The sequence below is a fragment of the Erythrolamprus reginae genome, chromosome 1 (assembly GCF_031021105.1).
Source record: "Erythrolamprus reginae isolate rEryReg1 chromosome 1, rEryReg1.hap1, whole genome shotgun sequence".
In the NCBI taxonomy this organism is placed as follows: domain Eukaryota; kingdom Metazoa; phylum Chordata; class Lepidosauria; order Squamata; family Dipsadidae; genus Erythrolamprus; species Erythrolamprus reginae.
In genome coordinates this window covers 18,283,277-18,306,135 of record NC_091950.1, presented here as the reverse complement: position 1 = coordinate 18,306,135, position 22,859 = coordinate 18,283,277, and the positions used below count along the sequence as shown (strand labels likewise).

The 22,859-nt window shown below is 41.4% G+C and overlaps 1 protein-coding gene across 3 annotated transcripts in view; it reads left to right on the top strand.

The window, feature by feature from the left end:
- Positions 1 to 22,511, top strand: part of LOC139164201 (semaphorin-4E-like) — a 51,709-nt gene extending 29,198 nt beyond the window's left edge. For all 3 annotated transcript variants that reach the window (XM_070746033.1, XM_070746023.1, XM_070746013.1), the window contains exons 12-15: positions 6,126 to 6,241; positions 6,382 to 6,548; positions 8,024 to 8,076; positions 21,581 to 22,511. In XM_070746033.1, coding sequence (XP_070602134.1) covers positions 6,126 to 6,241; positions 6,382 to 6,548; positions 8,024 to 8,076; positions 21,581 to 22,374 — 1,130 coding nt within the window. In that variant the 3' untranslated portion in view covers positions 22,375 to 22,511. The remainder of the gene's footprint in view (positions 1 to 6,125; positions 6,242 to 6,381; positions 6,549 to 8,023; positions 8,077 to 21,580) is intronic.
- Positions 22,512 to 22,859: the final 348 nt, after the last annotated feature.

The following is a 22,859-nucleotide window of genomic DNA, read 5'->3' as shown; positions in this document are numbered from 1 at the left end:
CAGCATCTTTTTTTAACAGAGCCTCCATAGTATGGATTGAGGATATGCTATCTCGCCTGGGGCCAGAGGATGGGAGAATGCGCCAGGATCTTAGTCAGTTGTTGGCAGCGGCGGAATTTTCAGCCGATGCCACCTTACATGCTGCCAAATTCGCGGGCAGAGGGATGTCCGCCACCCTTACATCGCGTCGACTACTATGGCTGCGCAGCTGGCAAGCAGACACTAAATCTAAATGGCATCTGGCCTCATCGCCTTTCCAGGGGTCTCAACTTTTTGGAGACATATTGGAAAAAGTCCTCATAGAGGACAAGGATAAACGGAAGATACTTCCTAGATCCAAGAGGGGACAGGATCGCCGCCAGAATCCTTACAATCGGTGCCAGTCCTTTCGCTGGGACACCTCACGATCAAACCAAACGTTTAGGCCCTTCTCTCAAGGCAGTTTCAACCAAAACGCCTACATGAATGACCGAGCCCTCTTTCAGGACAGGACAAGAGGTTTTCAGTCAACTAGACGCCCATTTCGTGGCTCCAGCCAGAGGGGGTTTAAACGCCCTAAATGACTTTACCGTGACACAGCCAGTAGAAGGGAAGCTCCACCTTTACAGCACCTCCTGGCGTGCCACATCCTCAGACAAATGGGCACTGTCTACAGTAACACAGGGACTGCGGTTGGAGTTCATTCAGCCCCCGCCCAACCGATTCCTACACTGTCCAAGACCACGGAACCCCACCAAACGGAAGGAGTTACTCCAAGAAGTAAGTCACCTCCTGCAGATCCAAGCCATAGAGCCCGTGCCCAAACATGCAGAGGGCACGGGATTTTACTCTATGGTGTTCGTAGTCCCCAAGGCATCCGGGGACTGTCGCTTAATTCTGAATCTGAAACAATTAAATCAACTCATTCTTTACCGGAGATTCAGGATGCATACCCTGCATACCATTCTAGCGGCAGTACGTCCCCAGGACTTCCTAACCTCCTTAGATCTGAAGGAGGCTTATCTGCACGTGCCGATATTTCCACCACATCGCAAGTATCTACGATTTTGTGTGGAGGGGGCACATTATCAATACCGGGCCATGCCATTCGGCCTATCATCGGCCCCTCGCACCTTCACAAAGTTGCTGGACGTGCTAACGGCGCATCTGCGTGCGCGGTCCGTCCGCCTGATGGCATACTTGGACGATATAATCGTTTTGTCCAAGTCCCAGGCAGGGGCGCACCGAGACCTCCACCTTACAATGAAGGTTCTGGAAGAACACGGCTTTACCATCAATTTTCCCAAGAGCCAATTGATCCCCTCTACAAGACTGCTACATCTGGTATCAGTAATAGACACCACTACGAGCATCGTGTCACTTTCACCAGACAGACTGGACAATATCTTGGCCTTGATAGCTTCCATCCAGAGGCAACCAAGGGTATCCCTAGCCCTTTTGTCCAAGGTGCTGGGAACCATGGTCTCGTGTATAGGGATTGTACCATGGGCCAGGCATCACATTCGCCCATTACAAGATTTTCTGCTGCCGGCCCAGAAGGCAAAACTAAGTCAGTCAAACCAGCAAATCAGGCTCCCACAGAGGGTCAAATCCTCTTTGGCCTGGTGGACTTCACCAGCCCTGTTCCAGGGTTGTTCCTTCCAGACTCACGATCAGGGAGGCACGAGGTCACCTCGCCTCATGAGGGAGACCATGGCCCTCTTCAACTGGGCCGAGAACAACCTGGCTTCTCTATCTGCGGAGCACATAGCAGGCGTCAACAATGTCCAGGCCGATTGGCTAAGCCGAACCACCTTAGACCCCACGGAGTGGAGGCTGGATCCGCAGTTGTTCCACAGGATCACACTACGATTCGGGACACCGCTGGTGGACTTGTTCGCCTCTCACACCAATACACAGCTCCCCAGGTTCTATTCTCGGTTCCACTCACACACGGCGGAGAAAGTAGACGCCCTGAGGTCAAGCTGACCACGCGGCCTTTTATACGCCTTCCCTCCGACGAATTTGATCCAGAGAGTGATAGACAAAATTCTACTGGAGGAAGCGGAAGTGTTACTCGTCGCACCACATTGGCCACGTCGCCCGTGGTTCTCGGACTTAGTAGCGCTGTCGATCTCCCCACCTTGGAGGATCCCAGACAAGATAATCTCACTCAGTCAAGGGTCAGTCTATCAGATAGTCATGACTACAGATGCAAGTTTGTCGGGTTGGGGCGCACACATCGGCCTTCAGGTGGCACAAGGACTTTGGACCAAGGAGGACCTCAACCCTGTGAACATCAACCTCATGGAGCTCAGGGCTGTGTTTTTAGCGCTCCAACACTTTGTGGCCTTGGTTCAAGGGGAACATGTGTTAGTCCTAACGGACAATGTGGCAACAAAAGCCTACCTCAACCATCACCCAGACCCTCAATGGTTCCAATTAGCCGTTTGGCATTTGAAAGGAACAAACTGAGGGAGCATTGTTTGCCGGACAGTATCATTTCCACAATGCAGGCGGCCCGCCGGCCATCCACATCCAGGATTTACCAGGCTACGTGGTCGGCCTTTTGTAAGTTCTGCAACGGAAAAGACATGGAACCGGAAAGGGCCCAAATACTTACTGTACTAGAATTTTTGCAATCAGGCCTTGAAAAAGGACTGTCTCCAAACACCCTTAGGAGACAGGTGGCGGCATTGGCAACCGTTATTCGGCTACCGGAATACCGGTCTTTGGCAATTCACCCTTGGATACGGGACTTTCTCAGAGGTGCTACTAACAAACACCCTCCACCTCTGCATAGGTTCCCATCGTGGGACTTATCTTTGGTGCTGAAGGCTCTGACTGGTCCACCCTTTGAACCTTTGAGATCCATCCAGCTCAAATTTCTTTCCATCAAGACTGCCTTTTTAGTGGCTGTCACATCAGCCAGACGTGTATCGGATTTGTCTGCGTTGTCCATCAGACCAGACCTTTGTATCTTTTATCCGGACCGAGTAGTCCTACGTTTGGACCCGACCTTTCTGCCTAAGGTCAACTCGTTTTTCCACAGGAAACAAGAACTAATTTTGCCGGACTTTTGCTCGCACGGAAGCCACCCTACAGAACTTAGGTGGCACAAACTAGATGTTAGACGAGCGGTTAAAATCTACATCAGGAGAACCGAGTCCTTTAGGAAGTCTGAGTCGTTGTTTATCTCCTTTGCAGAGCCAAAAATGGGCCTGGGCGTTTCTCCCAGTTCAATCAGTCGATGGATCCGGGACTGCATAGGGGAGGCGTATAAGGCTAGAGCTCAGATCCACCTCAAGGGGTCACGGCGCACTCTACTCGCAGTGCAGCCACGTCAGCAGCTTGGAGAACTCAAGCCTCGATCGAGGACATATGCCGGGCTGCGGCGTGGAAGACACCTTCTACATTCACTAGACATTATAGACTGGATGCCTATGCGTCAGCTGAGGCATCTTTTGGGAGAAGGGTATTACAGAGGGTGTGTTCCTCTCCAGCTACCCTGACTTAACAATCTCCCCCCCTTTTAAATTGGAACTTGGGTATATCCTATATTGGACTCTCCTTCCAGATGCAATGGAGAAGAACCGTTGTACCTACCTGAACGGTCTTCTCAGTGCACTGGAAGGAGAGTCCAAACCCACCCAGCATCGGATTGTTTCAGGGCAGCTGGGTTCGGTTGGTTTTTGTTAATGATATATATATATATAGTTATTGGTTCAATAAAATTGTGTTGGATTATATTACCTTTCGTTTTTAAAACTGAGCTCACTGGGGGCAGGCAAGGGGCGGTGCCTAATATTATGTTAATTTTAAACTCAGTCTCGACCAATAGGATTGAGAATAACCCATATTGGACTCTCCTTCCAGTGCACTGAGAAGACCGTTCAGGTAGGTACAACGGTTCTTTTACTCAATCCATGACATTTCCTAGCTCTAACAGTGATGTGCAAGCTAGGGAAGTACTGGTACATCTGAAGGTATGTGTAATGTTCTAGTTATGGTTAAATGTGTGGCAGAAAGTGGACTCTGGGTTTGTTTTTCCTATTACAGTAAGTGAGGTTGAATGTACCGTATACAGTATACCGGTAATTTTACAAGAGCTCCCTCCCTCTCTCTCTCTCTCTGTAAATATACATATACAGTTTATATAGTAAACAATGTACGGTATATTTTTGTGTGCCTGTGTGTAATATGTATGTATACATATGGCATATATACATAGAATTAAATAGTATATTTTGGATGTTCAGTAATAGTAAATAGAGAGGGAAATTGTATCTCTTTGAGGCAAGGAGAGGCCAAATATCCTAACCCTAAACCAAACCAGCAGGAGCAGTGGGGGATTGAGGTAAGTACAGTACTTGCATTTTTTTTGCCTATACTGCCTTGGGGTACATACAGTGATCCCTCGATTTGCGCGTTCTCGATTAGCGCGAAACGCTGCAACGCGGTTTTTCAAAAAATATTAATTAAAAAAATAAAATATTAAAATAAAATATTAAAAAATAAAAAATAAGTCCACGCTAGTTCTCTCTCTCTTTCTCTCCCTGTTGCCGGCGTGGTATATGAGAGAGAAAGAGAGAGGCAGAGGTCGGGCGCATTATCGGGAGGTGGAGGCGGCGTGGGGACGCTGGGTGCCGGTTCCCTGAATGGAGACCGCCGGCCGCTCAATCGGGCCGGCAGGGAACAGAATGGAGCCTTCCGTGGCGGGGCTGGTAAGGGGGGGAGCCGAGGGGGGAGCCGAGCCCAGCCCCGTGGCATTCGCCTTCCTCCCACCCGCAGCCGAGACTGATCGTGGGCTCCTTCGCAACCTCGGAGAGCTTCCTGGTTTTCGTGAGCTTTCATGCCCTGGAAGCTCTCCGAGGTTGCGAAGGAGCCCACGATCAGTCTCGGCTGCGGGTGGGAGGAAGGCGAATCCCCCGTGGGCCCCGTTACATCTTCCGCTGCCAGCCAGGCCATGCTGGCGGCAGCGGAACAATCGCCTTCCTCCCGCAGCCGACTGACCGTGGGCTCCTTCCCGAGCTCCCTTCCTGAGCCTCCCGTTTTCTCTCCCCCCCCTCGCCCCTTCGCCTCCCTGTGTTCCTAGGAGAAGTGCTGGGGATTGAGGCAAGACAGACCTTCTGCTCCTCACCAGCACTTCTCCTAGGAACACAGGGGGGCGAAGGGGCGAGGGGGCGGAGAGAGAACGGGAAGCTCAGCATTCCGTCAGCAACGGAGTCCGGCGCTGGGGCCATGCGGGGCCGCTCATCCAGGGGGGCGTGGACTGGCAAGTCGCCCTCCTTTCTCTTTCTTTCTCTCTCTTATACCACACCGGTAACAGGGAGAGAAAGAGAGAGAGCGGAGGGCACCTTGTCGGTCCACGCCCCCCTAGATGAGCGGCTCCGCATGGCCCCAGCGCCGCCCAGGCAGCTTGCCGCTTGCCGTATTGCAGCGAAGGAGGCGAAGCAAGGCTCCAAGCTGCAATACGGCAAGCGGCAAGTGATCTTGGGGTTTCCCCTTTGCCTGGGCGGCGGGGAAGACCAAGGGGAGGTTCCTTCAGCCGCCCAACACCTGATCCGCTCCGCAGCGCGGCAACGGGGAAACCCCATCTTCGGCTCCTCGCTGCTTCCGCGCTGCGGAGCAGATCAGCTGTTGGGCGGCTGAAGGAACCTCCCCTTGGTCTTCCCCGCCGCCCACACGCAAACTCCACCATCTGCGCATGTGCGGCCATGAAAAAATGGCGCACATGCGCAGATGGTGGTTTTTACTTCCGCATCCAGTATAACGCGGAAATCGGTTAGCGCGGGAGGTCTTGGAACGTAACCCCCGCGCTAATCGAGAGATCACTGTATACCTGTTTACCCTCTTTTAAACTTACAGAGCTAGTTTACTGGTTTTCTTTGAAATAAATATTCTAAAACATTTACCCTACTGATGCCTCAATTGATGTAATTTTATTGGTTTCCATTTTAATAAGTTACCAGTAGCTACTGCATTTTCCATCCTCGACTTATACACGGGTCAATAAATTTACCCCGGTTTTTTGTGGCAAAAGTAGGTGCCTCGACTTATAGTCGGAGCGACTTATACTCGAGTATATACGGTACCTATAAAACATAAAGCAACTGAGGTTTAACTCTGTGTTTTATTTTATACAGATAAGGGCTATTTGCATAAAACACTCAATTGTCATGGAGAAATTATTATTTTGGAAGAAATACAGCTGTTCCCATCACCAGAGCCTGTACAGATACTCAAGCTAGCTTCTCTAAAGGTACAACATTGTCCTGGTCTGTTCACCATGACACACTTTCCTTGTGTTTCATTCCATTGTCTACTTTTGGATTCATCTATTTGAATGGTTTTTAATATCATTTAGGGGGAAAAATTAACTGTTTAGTGCTGTCTTTCCAGGGCCTGTTGTATGCCAGTTCTCCTTCCCAGCTAGTACAGCTCCCTGTTGCAATTTGCAGCTGGTATAAACAATGCTTCGATTGTATCTTGGCAAGGGATCCCTACTGTGCATGGTCCCTCTCTCTTCAGAATTGTATCCTCCTGGCTAAACACCTTGAGAATTTACAGTGAGTAATATAATCAATGGAACAAGTAATGAGATTTGATTCAGATTTTAAAGAATGTACATTATGTGTATGTGTACATTTTTAATCTTTTGTTTGCTTTGAAGCTTTGTCTGAATAGTCTTGCAACAGAATATAACAAATCAAAGACATTGCCCAGCATTGTCTGTTTTTGCTGCCTCTATTTTTGGTGAACTTGTTTCATGTTTCTTCAGGAAGCAGTGAAGCTCACTCTCTGTAGGTATTTTTTCCTTAGCTGGTAACTGAAGAGCTACTTGCAATGGATAGGAGATGAAGATTTAGACAGCCTTTGCACTACTGAGGATTCTAAATATCTTTTTCCAATGGAAGTGGTGTTTCTGTTGAATCCCATTTTTTTTCTCTGGAGAGACCTTTTCAAGTTTTATTGTAGGAGAGGCTTCTGAATAGGGGAACCACAAATTTAATTTTTAGATGACTAAATGAATGCTGAAGTTGTTTCCTCCTAATCTGCTTTTGGAGTGGGAGTCAGTGTAGCATGTGACCATGAAAAAAGGAATTTTATTAGACCCTCCAGGTCCTGCTGAGGACAGGGCAGAATATCTAAGGAGCTTCATAACCCTCCCCAATTGACAAAGTACTTCACTGATCCAATGAATCAAAGTTAAATCAAGGAAAGAAGCAACCCAGAATTAAGGAGAAATTTCCTGACAGCTAGAACAATTAATCAGTGGAAAAGCTTGCCTCCAGAAGTGGTGAATGCTCCAACAATGGAGGTTTTTAAAGAAGAGATTGGACAACCATCTCCTGATTGAAGAGAGAGTTGGACTAGAAGATCTCCAAGATCCTTTCCAACTGTTATTCTGTTAATGTTTCCTCTTTGAAAAGAGTATATTTTGCACTGGATGAATAAATCCTTGAAAAGGATGGGAGGTTAAGAGAATTTCAAAACAACCTATACTGCTTGGAAATGTTTAGATTGCAAGCTTTAGTCTTTAACTATAATAAAGATTTCATTTCATTTGATTGCATATTCCTTGGGACTGAGATCAGTTATCCCTTAATGGCAAGTTATTTCATGATATAGAATTGTGTCAATCTATTATATCTGGATGGAGGATGATGGAGGACAGATGGGATTGTCTTTGGGAGGCAAAACCCACAACCACTTCTTGTTGGGGTTGAGTCTGAGCCTATTAATGCCAAGGAAACAGGGGTTGGGCACATTAGTTAGAAAAGATAGAATAGGTGTAAGGTGAAACCCATACAGAAGGGCCTACAGCTGCAAGTGATACATCCCATCTTCTATCTAGTTTATGTCATTGAAGAAAATTCTTTTTAGTCTCTCTTTGTAGTAACAGTTTCTGATTGTTGCTAGTTTCAGACTTCCTTCTCTGCATTGTAAGGCTGAAAATAGATTTTTAAGCGAAGATTTCTGTCCACATTGAATGTTTTGGAATATCTTTATAAATGAGTGTTTTTTTCCTTCTTTTATCAAGAGATCTAATCCAGAGCATCAGGGATGGTGATATCAACAAGTGTCCTGAAGTAGGTAGGGGAATTTTTTTAAAAATAAGGCAACATGTATTTTTAAGCAGCAATTATTGTTTAGTTATAAAATCTTTGATATAATAAGATAAATTGCACCATACAAATATACTACGTTTAAGTGAATAATTTAACATTAAATGCTATAATCCATCCTCACTTACTCAAAGTTCAATTTGCTTAGATAGATTTCTTTCTTTCTCAGTATACGTAATTTCATTCTTTAAACCAATTTTATCCAAAGCTGAAGGACACATTGGTAGCAGTTTCTCCATAATTTTGGGCAGTTTCTGGGCCTTTATTGTCTAAATAGGATCCACTGCTGACAACTGCTTGCTTTCTCTTACACAAATACAGTAATACCTCATGATACGAACTTAATTGGTGCAAGGAGGAGGTTCGTAAGACGAAACATTGTTTCCCATAGGAAACAATGTAAAGTCAATTAATCCGTGCAACCAAAAAACCCCCCGCAAAAAAACGGCTTTCGGCGACTGCTGGGAAGCCGCGCGGCTGTTTTAAAAGGTGACAGCCGGCCTGGGGAGCTTCCCAGCACCCCCCCGAACCCGGATTCGGGGTTCGGGGGGGGTGCTGGGAAGCCCCCCAGGCCGGCTGCGACCTTTTAAAACACCCGCGCTTCGCATCTGTCTCCTGAAGCCGAACGCTAAAGCCGAACTTCCGCGTTCGGCTTCGGGAGACAGCTGCGAAGCGGCGCAGGTGTTTTAAAAGGTCGCAGCCGGCCTGGGGGGCTTCCCAGCACCCCCCCGAACCCCGAACTTTTGCCGAACTTCCGGGTTCGGGGTTTGGGGGGGTGCTGGCAAGCCCCCCAGGCCGGCTGCGACCTTTTAAAACACACGCGCCGCTTCGCAGCTGTCTCCTGAAGCCGAACGCTAAAGCCGAACTTCCGCGTTCGGCTTCGGGAGACAGCTGCGAAGCGGCCGGGTGTTTTAAAAGGTCGCAGCCGGCCTGGGGGGCTTCCCAGGAACCTCCCGAACCGAACCCGGGGTTCAGCAAAATTTTGCCTCTTCTTACGAACTTTGTTCGAGTTACGAACCGGCGTTCGGGAGGCTTCTGGGAAGCCCCGCCGCCCGGCTGTTACCTTTTAAAACAGCCGTGCGGCTTCCCAGCAGTCTCCGAACGCCGGTTCGTAACTCGAAAAAAGTTCGTAAGAAGAGGCAAAATTTTTCTGAACCCCGGGTTCGTATCACGAGTTGTTTGTAAGACGAGCGGTTCGTATCTTGAGGTACCACTGTACTTTATTAATACTCTAGTTCATGCTTATCTGGAAGCTGCCATTTTCATTTTCCATGATGTCTATAACGTAACATCATTCTAATACAGTATACTGTGAAAAATTTAAAGTGATCACTCTTGGATCAGAGATCTCCATATGCCCTCTAATGCAAAAAGCATTAGATAGCTACCAAGAACCTTCTTGATAAAATGCCCCTCTATCCAATTTTTAAATACACTGCTCAAAAAAATAAAGGGAACACTTAAACAAAACAATATAACTCCAAGTAAATCAAACTTCTGTGAAATCAAACTGTCCACTTAGCAAGCAACACTGATTGACAATCAATTTCACATGCTGTTGTGCACATTCAACTTTGTACAGAACAAAGTATTCAATGAGAATATTTCATTCATTCAGATCTAGGATGTGTTATTTGAGTGTTCCCTTTATTTTTTTGAGCAGTATATATGTACACTCAACCATTGTCAGGATGCCACATAATGAGTTTGAAGAAAAATGCAGAATACTCTAAATTTTACAAAGAGATTGGGAGTGCAACTAATAGAAATGATTGTCACATGTCATTAATTGGCAGGAGAAAATTTCTTTAGACAAGATTAAACTTTTAATTACAGGTAGTATTTGTTTAACAACTTCCTCATTTAGCAACTGAGACTCTGGAAAGAGTTCATAGAAGAACAACAAAGATGAATGGGGATTGGAGGCTAAAACATATGAAGAATGGTTGCAGGAACTGGGTATGTGTAGTTTAATGAAAAGAAGGACTGGGGGGACGTGATAGCAGTTTTCCAAAATCTCAGGGGTTGCCACAAAGAAGAGGGAAGAGTCAAGCTATTCTCCAAAGCACCTGAGGGCAGGACAAGAAGCAAACTAATCAAATCCTGACAGAACAATTAATTAGTGGAACAGTTTTCCTCCAGAAGTTGTGAATGCTCCAAAACTGGAAGTTTTTAAGAAGAAATTGGATAACCATTTGTCTGAAGTGGTGTAGGGTTTCCTGCCTAAGCAGGAGGCTTAGACTAGAAGATCTCCAAGATCCCCTCCAACTCTCTTGTTCTGTTCTATTCTATTCTATTTCAGTTACAGCAATAACTGGATAAAGTAATTTTACTTCTAATCCTCACACCTACAATCTTTGCAGCCCTGTAAAGCAATGAAAAGCTGCAGTAAGATCATAAGCATAGTTGCAGTTTCACTTAGCAATCACTTTGCCTAGTAACCACGTTGGCAGTCTCAATTGGGGTTGGTAAATGAAGACAGCCTATATTACTTTTAATGCATTGAAATAATCAAATGTAGAGAAGAAACAGAAAAAGTAGTAATTTAATACAGCTTTAAAGGGGAAAAACCCCTATCTCATATAAGCAAGTACAGTATTCAGAATATGATTTGAGGCAACAAATGTGTTGTGAATATATTTAAGGGCATAAGAAATGGCATCATTTTTCAATATGCCATATTAAAAAATTAAAAAGATAAACATTAAAACAAACCAATATAAAATAAGAAAGAAAAGAAGAAGAAATAAAAGACACAGCCAAAAATGCCAGAAAATAAAATACAATCAAAAAGAAAAGAAAGAAAAGGATACAAACTTCTGATATTCTTCAGAGCAATTGTAATTTACTCGTTCTAAAGTTACATCATGATCCTCTTCTTTTTGTAATATATCCTATCTAATCTTCAAAATCTTATGTTCATTTTTTCATTTTTACACCATTATTTATTTCCAGTCACCAATAAATGTAGATATTCTTTTTTCTCTATTAAAGAAGTTAATTTTCCATTTCAGCAGATGTGTCAGCTTCACAAACCATTCCCCCTCAGTGAATATTGTCAAATCTTTCATCTTTGTTCATATAATAATCTTGTTGCATAATCATGTATTGAAATAATCTTCCATGACTCCAAGCATCATTTTAAATGTTTTAAATGTACACCAAGCATGATAGAATATCCCTTTATGTTGTTCACATTTACAACGTGCATTTGAAATACCTTTATACATCTTAGTTAATTTCTCTGATGTGTTGTATCAACAGTATATTAATCTATAAACATCCTCATAGCATAATGTAAAATTCAACTGTTTTGTCATTGATTCATCTGTATGTTATAACTAGAATTCTTAGCCAACTTTATCATACAGTCTTTAATCTATTCTTTCTCTGTTTCAAATACCAATGAAAGTTTATACTCTAGCAATTACATGTGTATGATCAGTGCACAACTATACTTCAAACTTTGTGTTACTTTACCTTAAACCTTTATTCCTTTTTAATCCTTCTAATAATTATAAATGATAAAACTATATCTCTCTGCTATTAGTTGCTCTCTTGATCTCATCTTAAATTCCCCTTGATTTCCCAATAATTCCTGGTATGTCTTTGCCTCCTTTTCTCTTCGCCGATATGCTTCTTGTGTGGATATCCACAAAGGGTTTTGGGGGCCCAACCTATGGGCTTATATCCATTCCAGGTTCTCATATAATTTGAATGTGTGCAGGCACGCACACGAACCACAGCAGAGACCTGGAGTTATGCTAATGCATTGGGATCACCTTACTATTTAACTTTGCCTGGCAACAGTAATGTCAGAGGTGGGTGTATAACAGCAGAATCTCTCTCCTCTAAATATGGTTTTTCTCCACAGTAAACACGATAATGGTCTGTTCTTCCCTCTCCCCATTGCGTAGATATGGATAAATGTTTCTCTACAGACCCATGTGTGCGCTGAAATTTTATGAAAAAGTTCACACGAGACATTTGGACAAAGAGAACAGAAATGTTTATTCTCTCTGGGTATACCAAAAACGGTTTGCAAAGCGGGTACTCTTCCCAAGGGAAGAGACACTTGTACAGAAGCTAAAGAGCAGGTTATATAGGTTTTTACAAATCACAAAGGTACATAGAATTCCTCAACTTATCATAGAGGTACACAGAATTCCTTGCCCAAATATGGTCCACATCCTGCCTCCCTCTCCCGGAGATGAATAGTTTATTGGGTAAACAGCAAACATTTATCTTGCTAAAAAGCAAACATTTATCTTGTTAAAAACAGATCCCAAAGTGACAGTCACAAGATACGGAAAAACTGGAAATCCTAATCTTGTTAACTACAGACAGACAGCAAATACTGATATTCTTAAAATAAAACTTAAATTATTTTATACACAATGGATTCTTCCTTCAATTCCTTCATTTCTCTTCTTTGTTTTAATACAAAGCTGTTTAAGATTTTGTTTTATTTCTAACAACTTGCTTTTTTTCTTCATTATTCATTTTCTCTTCCTGAATAGTTTGCTGTTCATTCTCCAGTAATTTCAACTCGTCCCCAATCTTTTTCATTACCATTATAGTTTTAATTGATTATTGACCGGATACAATACTTTCAATGGGACTCTGGACAAAACTTCTAATTAAGGAAATAAGACAGGGTAACATCATTAGTCCATAGATTATTCTCAGGCATGGTAATATTCTCAGGCACAGTCTTATTGGTTCCAGCAGTAATATTTAAAACTAACATTGTTTCACAAGAGACATATCCAATATTAGGGGCATGGAGATTTATTCTATTTACACACCATCTAATCACAATAGGATTTTGTAGCATCCATTAACTTTCTGCTCATATGCTATGCTTATATTCCATTCTACTGCTTCTAAGGGCCATTGGTCCCCTACATTTGTTCCCCCACACACATAACAATTGGACACATTTAATGTCTGAGCAATAGTTTCGGCAAATGTTAAGAACAAATTTCTGGCTATCTCTGGTACTTCAAAAGGTTTCTCAATCTCTTCCCAAAAGTCTGAGAAGAAGGTCTTACTTAATGGGTTTCCTTCTTCTACTAACTTACTAATTTTTAAATAAAATAAACCTCCAGTGTCAATCCCAGATCCATATATTCTTATTCCATGTTGGCTTCCCCATTTACTTATAAACTCTTGTGGATTATTTATGGTAAAATTAACAAAATTACACTTATTGTTCTCACAATTACTTTGCACATTTACTTTGGTAAGGTATCCACTGGCTCCAGGGTTAGTATTCCATGTGGCCCAACCTACACAATTCCAATAAGGACAGTATTTTTCATCAGTATTAAAACACTGTTCTTTAGTCTCCTCCCATTTTTGAGGACAGATATATTTGTCATTATACATATATGTTCTTTGCCAATCCATATTCCCATATCCAGTGGGTACCTTGGCCAACTGGCAAGCTTCTAAAAGTTTTATTAGTAGGATTTCTTATTCACACTTTAGAATGAAGCTTTCCCTGATCATTTCCCTCCTTTACTTCTAACCAATATTGAACTGGGTTTTCCTTTGGATCATAACATGTCATTTTGCCTTGTTGCTTGCATACATGATATGCTATAACTCTAAACTGACACTGCAAAGCTTTTCCTGTACACTCATATTTGCTTTGGTAAACCAAAGTTTGCCCTATCTTGTTCCCTGCTTGTACTGTTTTATGCACTTCTAGCAATCATTTCCCTTCTCTCTTATGTCTATTTTCCCTATTATTATTATTATTATTATTATTATTGTTGTTGTTGTTGTTATTGTTATTATTACTTTAATGAGTGGGTGAATCATTTGCACCTTCTTTTCATCAGTCATCCAAAAACTCCGTTTTTAATATTCTGGTTGATTTTGTTATTTTAGTGTCCAAGGCACACCGGCCTGTCCATCCCATAGGTAAATCTGAATACAACTGATTTCCACATTTTATATTGACTGGAATCTTGTGAATAAAGATGGATGGGATAGTCTTATTCCACCATCCACACATTGCCCATTTTTGTAATTCTGCATTCACCTTACATAATGGATCCTCAGCTCCAATTATAACATAACACTGAAATTCCTGAAATTCCTCCCAGAGACCACCCCAATGGCAAGGATGTGTCTCATCTTTGGGCCATTCAGTTACCATTTCATTAAACACATAAGTACATTTCTCTCAGGGTTCCCATCCCATTTCTCTCCCCTGTCCACCTTTTGCACTTATACAAATCCGATAACCCTCTGCTTTTCTCATTATCAACCCTAGCCATAATAGCATTACCCATCCTTCATTTCTCTTCTTGTGGGTGTACAGGCATCCAGGCTGAAAGGAAAAAATAAGCATTTTATTTTCTGGTTATCCGCAGCTTCAAGGGTCCGACAGGTTGACTTGTCCATGTATTGGGAGCACTGCTTTTCTTCACATGAGTATAATGAGTCCAGCCTCGTTCTGCAGTTCTAACAGCGGTATCTGTAGTCAGCAGCACCTGGAACGGGCCTTCCCACATAGGTTGGAGTTTCTTGAGCTTCCACCGTTTTATCAGAATCCAATCACCAATTTCTTTACTTTAAAACTCAGGACAGATGTTTGCAACAACAGGCTACTTAATCTGGAATATTCAAAAGACTAGGACAATGATTGCAAATATTGTATCAGATCTTTATACGGAAATCTCCTGTTTTTAATCCACTCCCCCCTTAAAGACATTCCAAACAACATTTCATAAAACGTTAACCCAGTGTCTCTTTGAGGCTGAATTCTAATTCTCAACAGAGCTATAGATAATCCTTTGATCCAAATTAGCCCAGTCTCCATGTATAACTTAGTTAAACAATGCTTTATTTTACCATTCATATTTTCAGCCTTCCCAGAAAGTTGCAAGGGCTGTGTAAGTCCCAATAAATTCCCAAACCGTTTCATAATTCCCTGCACAATTCTCCCAATAAAGTGTCTACCTTAATCTGAAACAATTTGTTGTGCTGACCCGTACCTAGGTATAACTTGTTCTAGCAGTAATCTTGTTCTGTTTCATCTACACACGGAAAAGCCTCCACCCATCCTATCAAATGATCCACTATTACCAGTAAACATTTAAATCTTCCCACTTGTGACATTTCTATAAAATCTATTTGTACATTCTGAAAGGGATATAATACAAGTGATCTTCCTTCTCATTGTCATTGTCTTACATAGTTCTTGTTTACCTTTTGGCTTACACATTTATTCACCACCTATTGTGCTGTAGTATATATTTTTATCCCAGTAAATGTTTTCAATACTGTGTCTATCAATCCTTGAGTTCCCCAATGACTCCCTTCATGTAATCTTTCCATTATTCTCCTAAAATAAGGTTGGTTTAATACTTGTCTTCCATCTGGGAGGAATCATTTCTCATCCTTCCCCTCCTGTCCTCCTATCTGCTTTAGTTTTTCCTGTTTACCTTTACTAAATAGAATTTCTTCAGGATCTAATACTTGAGGAATCAGAACAAACACTCCTTCCTCCTCCTTCTGGCCCACTGCTTGAGCTTCTCTATCCGCTAATCTGTTTCCTTTCTTATCTTCTTCTTCCCCCTTTTGATGTGCTTGAATATGAATCACAGCAATTTCTTGTGGCCCTTTTAAGGCTTCTAAAATCTGATGTACTCAAAATGTATTAATTTTTTTTTCTTGACTTGTCACATATCCCCTTTCCTTCTAAATTTTTCCAAAGGTGAGTACAACTCCAAAAACATATTTTGAATCAATGTATATATATTTACTATCCTTTCTCTACTTAATTCTAGTATATATATTTACTATCCTTTCTCTACTTAATTCTAGAGCTCTCAATAAAGCATATAATTCGGTCACTTGTGCAGATCAGTGATTGGGTAACTTCTTCTTCTTCTTTTTCTTCTTCTTTTAATCACTGACCAAGTTTTCCTCTAATAAATGACTTTGATCATTTAGCTGAATGGTGTAACAACTGGCAACTTCAAATCTCAACCAACAAATGCTCTGTCTTACAGAATCAAAATACTAAATACATACTTGGAAATAATGAACTCATAGCTAACCCTCACCCTGTCAAAGACCTTGGAGTACTCATATCCAATGACCTATCTGCCAGAGCTCACTGTAACAACATTGCTTTAAAAAAAGGCATTAAGAGTTACAAACCTAACTTTACATAGCTTCTTCTCCAGAAACACTGAACTATTAACCAGAGCTTACAAAACATTCATCAGACCAATACACGAATATAGCTCACCTGTATGGAATCCACATTGCATAACTGATATTGACACAATGGAGACAGTACAGAAATACAGTACTTCACAAGAAGAGTCCTTCACTCCTCCTCTCGAAACAAACTACCTTACTCCTCCAAACTTCAAATACTATGCTTAGACAATCTACAACTACGTCTCCTCCAAACAACTGATTTAACTGTTGTTCATAAGATCATATACCATAATGTCCTTCCTATTAGTGACTACTTCACCTACAACAACAACAATACAATAATAGATACAAACAAAATGTAAATCGCTCCAAACTTGATTGCAGAAAGTATGACTTCAGCAACAGAGTGATCAATGCCTGGAGCTCACTACCTGACTCTGTTGTTTCTTCCACTAACCCCAAAATCTTCAACCTTAAATTATCTACTGTTGACATCTCCCCTTTTCTAAGAGGTCTGTAAGGGTCATGCAAAAGCACATTATTGTGCCTACCATCCCTGTTCTTCTCTCATATTATCCTATTATCCTAATAATGGCATATCCATTGGAACAATGTCCTTCCACTAATCTTGAAGATCCATCTATCACATTCCTGGCATCCTTTCTCCTTGTCCACTTCCAAATCCCCATCTTCTATCTTGGCCTCTGCCTCTGCCTCCGCCTCGGGAAACAAAACCTCTCCTTTCTCTTCCACTAAACTTCAGAATCCTTCTTTACTGTCTCAATCATCCTCTGCCCAGTCTCTTACATTCCAACATCTTTCTAATTGGCTTAAACCAAACTCCTTCTCTTCCTTTTCTCAAGGACACATCCATCAAGTCAGATCCAACTCTGGTCTGTAATTTAATTACTTCATCTCATTAATTTTATTTGATTCTTCTTCTAAATCTCCTCTTAAAAACTAAGCTGGATTCAAGTTAACATCAGTAGTTAAAACTAATCATTTGCTCCATAAGTATTCTCTCATATTTGAAACTCTTTCAATCCATCAAGACCAAAAAGAGAGGTTCTAACTACCACAGCTCCTCCAACAATTAATTTTATGCTTTCTTTCACTAACACTGAAAATATTTAAACCAGTTCTGTAACAATTTCTGAAGGGCAACAACTTGTGTTGTTAACAAATAAGCCCTAAAGTGGAGCACCCATCTTCTTATTTATTTATTTATTTATTTATTTATTTAATCAATGTGTCCCACACAGAGACATAAAAAGGGGAAAAAATGAACAGCCCTTGCTTTTCTTTTCTTTTCTTTTCAGAAAACAATCTTAATAGGTATTCTAAGTTAATGCTCTGAAATATATTTGGGGCAAACTTTAGAATCAATGCTTTGCTTTTAGTAAAATGAATCAGATTCAACTTCCATTCAAATGGAAGCAAATTCTCATCAAAATCTTTTCAAAATCTTTTCCATATATATATGTGTGTGTTTGTTTAATTAAAATTATTTTAAAAACCTCAAATTATCTTTAAAAAAAGAATCAAATCCAAACAGTGAAAGGCTTTATGAATAAGCTGCCCATTGACCCCTCCTTTCTCAAGCAAGGAGAAGGGGGAGTGAGGGGGGGAAACTGTTAAAAGCGAGCAGCTACACTGAAAGGGGGGGCTATCCTTTCTCTCTCTTACTCCTTCAAGGCAAAAGAATCCTTGACAAGGAAAATGTTACATATATATATATATTTACACAGAAATGTAATACTTTTCTCCACTCATCATTCTCTCAACAATTTTTTTCCCCTCCTTCTAGCTTTAGAAAATAACATACCGGTACATTTCGTTACAGCTTACTGTTTTAAAGAATCAAAAATGCATTCACACCAACTTTTTCTTACTGCTTGTATACATCATTTTCATATCAAAATTCCATTTCATACAAATAAATCTACAATTATTCCAGGGAGCTTTTTCATAAGCTAATGAGTTCCATTCTACACACAAACACACACATCATTCATTTGCCGGCCAGCCAAAACATATCACAATCAATCCAATTCTACACATACTTATTATGTTAAATACCCTATTAATCACTCAGCCTCTTTTCTTACTTGGAGTAAACTTCATGTTTTGGGGAATTTCCATTCTCCTGAAATCTGCATAGTAGTTGGAGGGTCTAAATCAATATCAATTTCCAGGCATTTTCAAAATCTAACTTTCCTCCTTTTGTTACTACACAGCTCTTTAACTCTGGGCTATCTGCCCCTTTAACTCTTTTACTTCCTTAAATAAAAGTTTTAGCAACTCTTTCTCTTCAGGTTCAGAGTCTGAACCAGGCTCTTTTCTCTCTCTCTCTCTCTCTCTCTTTTTCTCTTTATGTCTGCAGACTCTTTATTTCCCATTATTTTCTTTACTTCTTGATCTTGGATTTTTAAGGCAGTTTTCCCACTAGGCGATTGAAGTCTCTTTTAGTCTCCAAGCTACCTAGCCCACCCGAGGCAGTTTACCCACTAGGCGATTGGAGTCTCTTTTAGTCTCCAAGCTACCTAGCCCACCTTTCCAAGAATTATCTTGCCATTGGACATTAATGGTAGTTTTCCCACTAGGATTTTCCTGTTGAAGTTTCCCACTATTGAGACTTTCAATTCACACTTCACCAACTTTCGTGCCTCCTTTTCTGGCCAATTCCCTCGCGGGAGGATGGAACCGCAAATCAGGAGTCAACTCTCACATCGTCCTGCAGGTCCTCTAATAGGACCCCTCAAAAGGACGTCTCACCACACACACTCAATAGTCTCCAAACAACCTAGCCTACCCGCCCAATAACCGTCTGAGTAAGTAGTCCCTTAGTTGTAAAATGCCATAGCAAATTACAGGTACTTACCAGACCTGTGCACAGGGTTGCCCGGTCCTCGAGGGGCCTTCTATTATTTCTCTTTGTCTCTTTGTCTCTTCCTCTTTCTGTCTCCTTGTCCTAGTGATCTCGTTTAGCCAATTTTACGGGTCTACCAGAGCCAATTGCCTATCCATGGAGGTTCGTCTTCTGTCCAAATGGGACAGGGTGCACCTAAAGACGTTCCTCCCTGGACAGTCAACAGGATGGAATCCCGGACGAGCCCCCAAGTTGTACGCTGAAATTTTATGAAAAAGTTCACACGAGACGTTTGGACAAAAAGAACAGAAATGTTTATTCTCTCTGGGTATACCAAAAACGGTTTGCAAAGCGGGTACTCTTCCCAAGGGAAGAGACACTTGTACAGAAGCTAAAGAGCAGGTTATATAGGTTTTTACAAATCACAAAGGTACATAGAACTCCTCAACTTATCATAGGGGTACACAGAATTCCTTGCCTAAATATGGTCCACATCCTGCCTCCCTCTCCCAGAGATGAATAGTTTATTGGGTAAACAGCAAACATTTATCTTGTTAAACAGCAAACATTTATCTTGTTAAAAACAGATCCCAAAGTGACAGTCACAAGATAAGGAAAAACAGGAAATCCTAATCTTGTTAATACTGATATTCTTAAAATAAAACTTAAATTATTTTATACACAATGGATTCTTCCTTCACATGGAACTGTTTAATTGGACCTGAATTCTTTCCAACATAAAGATCATAACTACATTTTTCTGTCTTGTCACTCATGAGCACCATGTCACCCTGTCCCAATAATTTCATAGCACACAGTGGATCTGGAAGTCCTTCTAATCAAACCATTTATCCATTGTTAAAAACAGCAGTACAGACAACCATGGTAGGTCTGAATATAGGAGAGTAATTCACTGATGGACTTGGGAGGGTTGTTGCCTGCTTATCTGACTGCTTTCATCTCCTTTTCAATCCAGCAGAGGATGACTGCGTTTTTCCCAGAGATGCACACTAAACGTCTTGCAGTTTGTATGTGTGTGGGTTTAAAATGCTGTTTCTCTAAGCTTAACATTATTTGATTAAAAAGGCACATTGTTTTTGAATATAAATTGCCTTGACTTTGGGGAGTCTATTGAAGAGAGGGACAGTGCTCCTTTTTCCTTTTGGAGTCATTTTCTCTGAAGTCCTGCGTTTTCATTTTTAACCTTGGGCTCAACCCAGGGAATTCCTACCCGAGAGTGAGCATCAGCAAAATGAGCACATTGGCTTATTGCAAAATCCCTGGTACTTGTTGCCACCGAGAGAAGCTGGTATCAGATCGCGAATATTAAAAAGCTGAAAACATATTAATTTTTTAAAAAACCCAAAGCACCAGGCAACACATTTTAAACAGTGCTTTCAAGGCACATGATACAGAGGCAAATGGTAGCTAGAACCTCTTTTATTCTTTCTCTGGCAAGTGCTACATAAAATTAAATGCATTACTTGTAAGGAGATCCTTCATATGGGATACATCTCTGCAGGATCACAAACATGTATAATTTATCAGTATCTTTTACTGTAATATCTAACATGTCAATATATTCTGTCGCCTTCTATGAATAGAATAGAATTGAGTTGAGTTGAATTGAGTTTTATTGGCCAAGTGTGATTGGGCAATACACAAGGTGTACAAAAGAGAAAAGACATTTGTCAAGAATCATGAGGTACAACGCTTAATGATTGTCACAGGGTGCAAATAAGCAATTGGGAAACAATCAGTATAAATTGTAAGGATACAAACAACAAGTTATAGTCATACAGTCATAACTCGGAGGAGATGGCTAATAGGAAGGATGAGAAGACTAATAGTAATAATAACACAGCCTTAGTGACGCCCCATTCAAGGGATGCTCTCAGTGTACATAAAATAAAAGATACGTTCGTCAAGAATCATAAGGTACAATACTTAATGATAGTCCACGTACAAATAAGCAATCAAATTATATTAGGAAACAGTCAATGCAAATCGTAAGGATACAAGCAACAAAGTTACAGTCATTAGTGGGATAAGATGGGTGATGGGATCTATGAAAAGACTTAGTAAATAGTCTGAAAGTAGTGAGGAAATTATTTGTTTAGTGATGGTGTGTCCAGGATGCGAGGGGTCAGTAAATATTTTCACGGCCCTCTTTTTGACTCATGCAGTGTACAGGTCCTCACTGGAACGCAGGCTGGTAGCCATTGTTTTTTCTGCAGTTCTGATTATCCTCTGAAGCCGCCTGTGTCTGTCTTGTTGGGTTGCAGAACCAAACCAGACAGTTTGATGATACAGACTGTGTGATGGGCAGCTAGTAGAGGCAGTGAAGTAAGTTGGCGTAGTTCCTAGCATGAGGCAGGAAGCTATAAACTGACCACTAAGCCTTCTTGCTTTTCAGAAAAGAAAATCAGAATGTACCCTGTCACCCTTGGCAGCAGCCCGCATCTTGACTGTGAGCCTTTGTCCAACACAGCCAACCTCCTCTGGATGTTTAACAAGAGCCGCTTGCTGGAAGAAGAGGCTAAATATCTCATCCGTACAAAAGGACTGGTTGTCTTTAATGCAACAGTTGCTGATATGGGGCTTTATGAATGTCAGTCTGTTGAAAAAGTCAAGGGGAGAACATTTCGTGTGACAGTGGCTGTCTATCTCCTTCAGCCCCAGCCAGAGAGAACTTTCTACAGTCCTAAGTGTGACTTGTCAAATCAGATGTTTTCTGAAATGGTATATCCAAAAAACAAATCTTTGGCAGGCCCAAAGATGGAGAACCCAAGGCAATCGCCATCCAGAAGTATCCAAAGTTCCTTCTTCAGTCTCATAGTTGTGGGGTCCACCGTTGCCCTCCCTTTCTTCCTTTTGCTCTCTTGGAATATTTACAAAGGCTACATCGCTCTGCCCTGGGCTTCTATATCTAAAACATCAGTGGCTGAATCAGCAAGTCCAGAAATGAATCTGGAGCAAGTAGACCTTACTCAGACAAGCTCATCCTCCCAAACAATGACATCAATAGACAAATCAAGCCCATTGATATCTTCCTCCAAAGTGGATTGCAGTATAGATATGAAGCCAAGCATTACCTCCACTAAAATCTGTGGTTCTTCAAATTATCTGGTCATGGATGAAACCAAAATTCCTGATAAAGACTATGAAATACAAGCTTGCTCTCAGGGAATGAGTTCAACAATTCTTTGAGCCCACAAACTAGTTGGTTTGTAAAAAAATGCCTTTTCGCTTTTTTCATTAAGTGTTGCTCGATTTCTTCGCGGATCACCATTTTCATCCTGCCATTTTCAGAATGTTCTAAAAAATAAATCTTTTGGGGAAAAAAAGTTTTTATCATTCTTCCTCCATATTGTTTCCCATATTTTCAGATCACTGTAGGAGAATGCCACCATCCATTTGGCAAATTATAAATATTTCTCATTTCTAATTCTTAAAATTAGTACAGCTATGTAAAACAGAAGTATTACATATGGATTCCAGAAAGTTTGTGAACACATTTTCTATTCACACTAGACAAAGCATTTTTTAAAAGATGGGATTGTATTTTCCACTTGTTGTATAAATGGAAAGAAATAACCCATTTCTATAGCTAAAATTCAATTGGTCCATAGGAAACTCCGCCATTGTAGTGACTGCTTTCCAGAACTCTGACTAATTAAAACTAGCAACTGTTC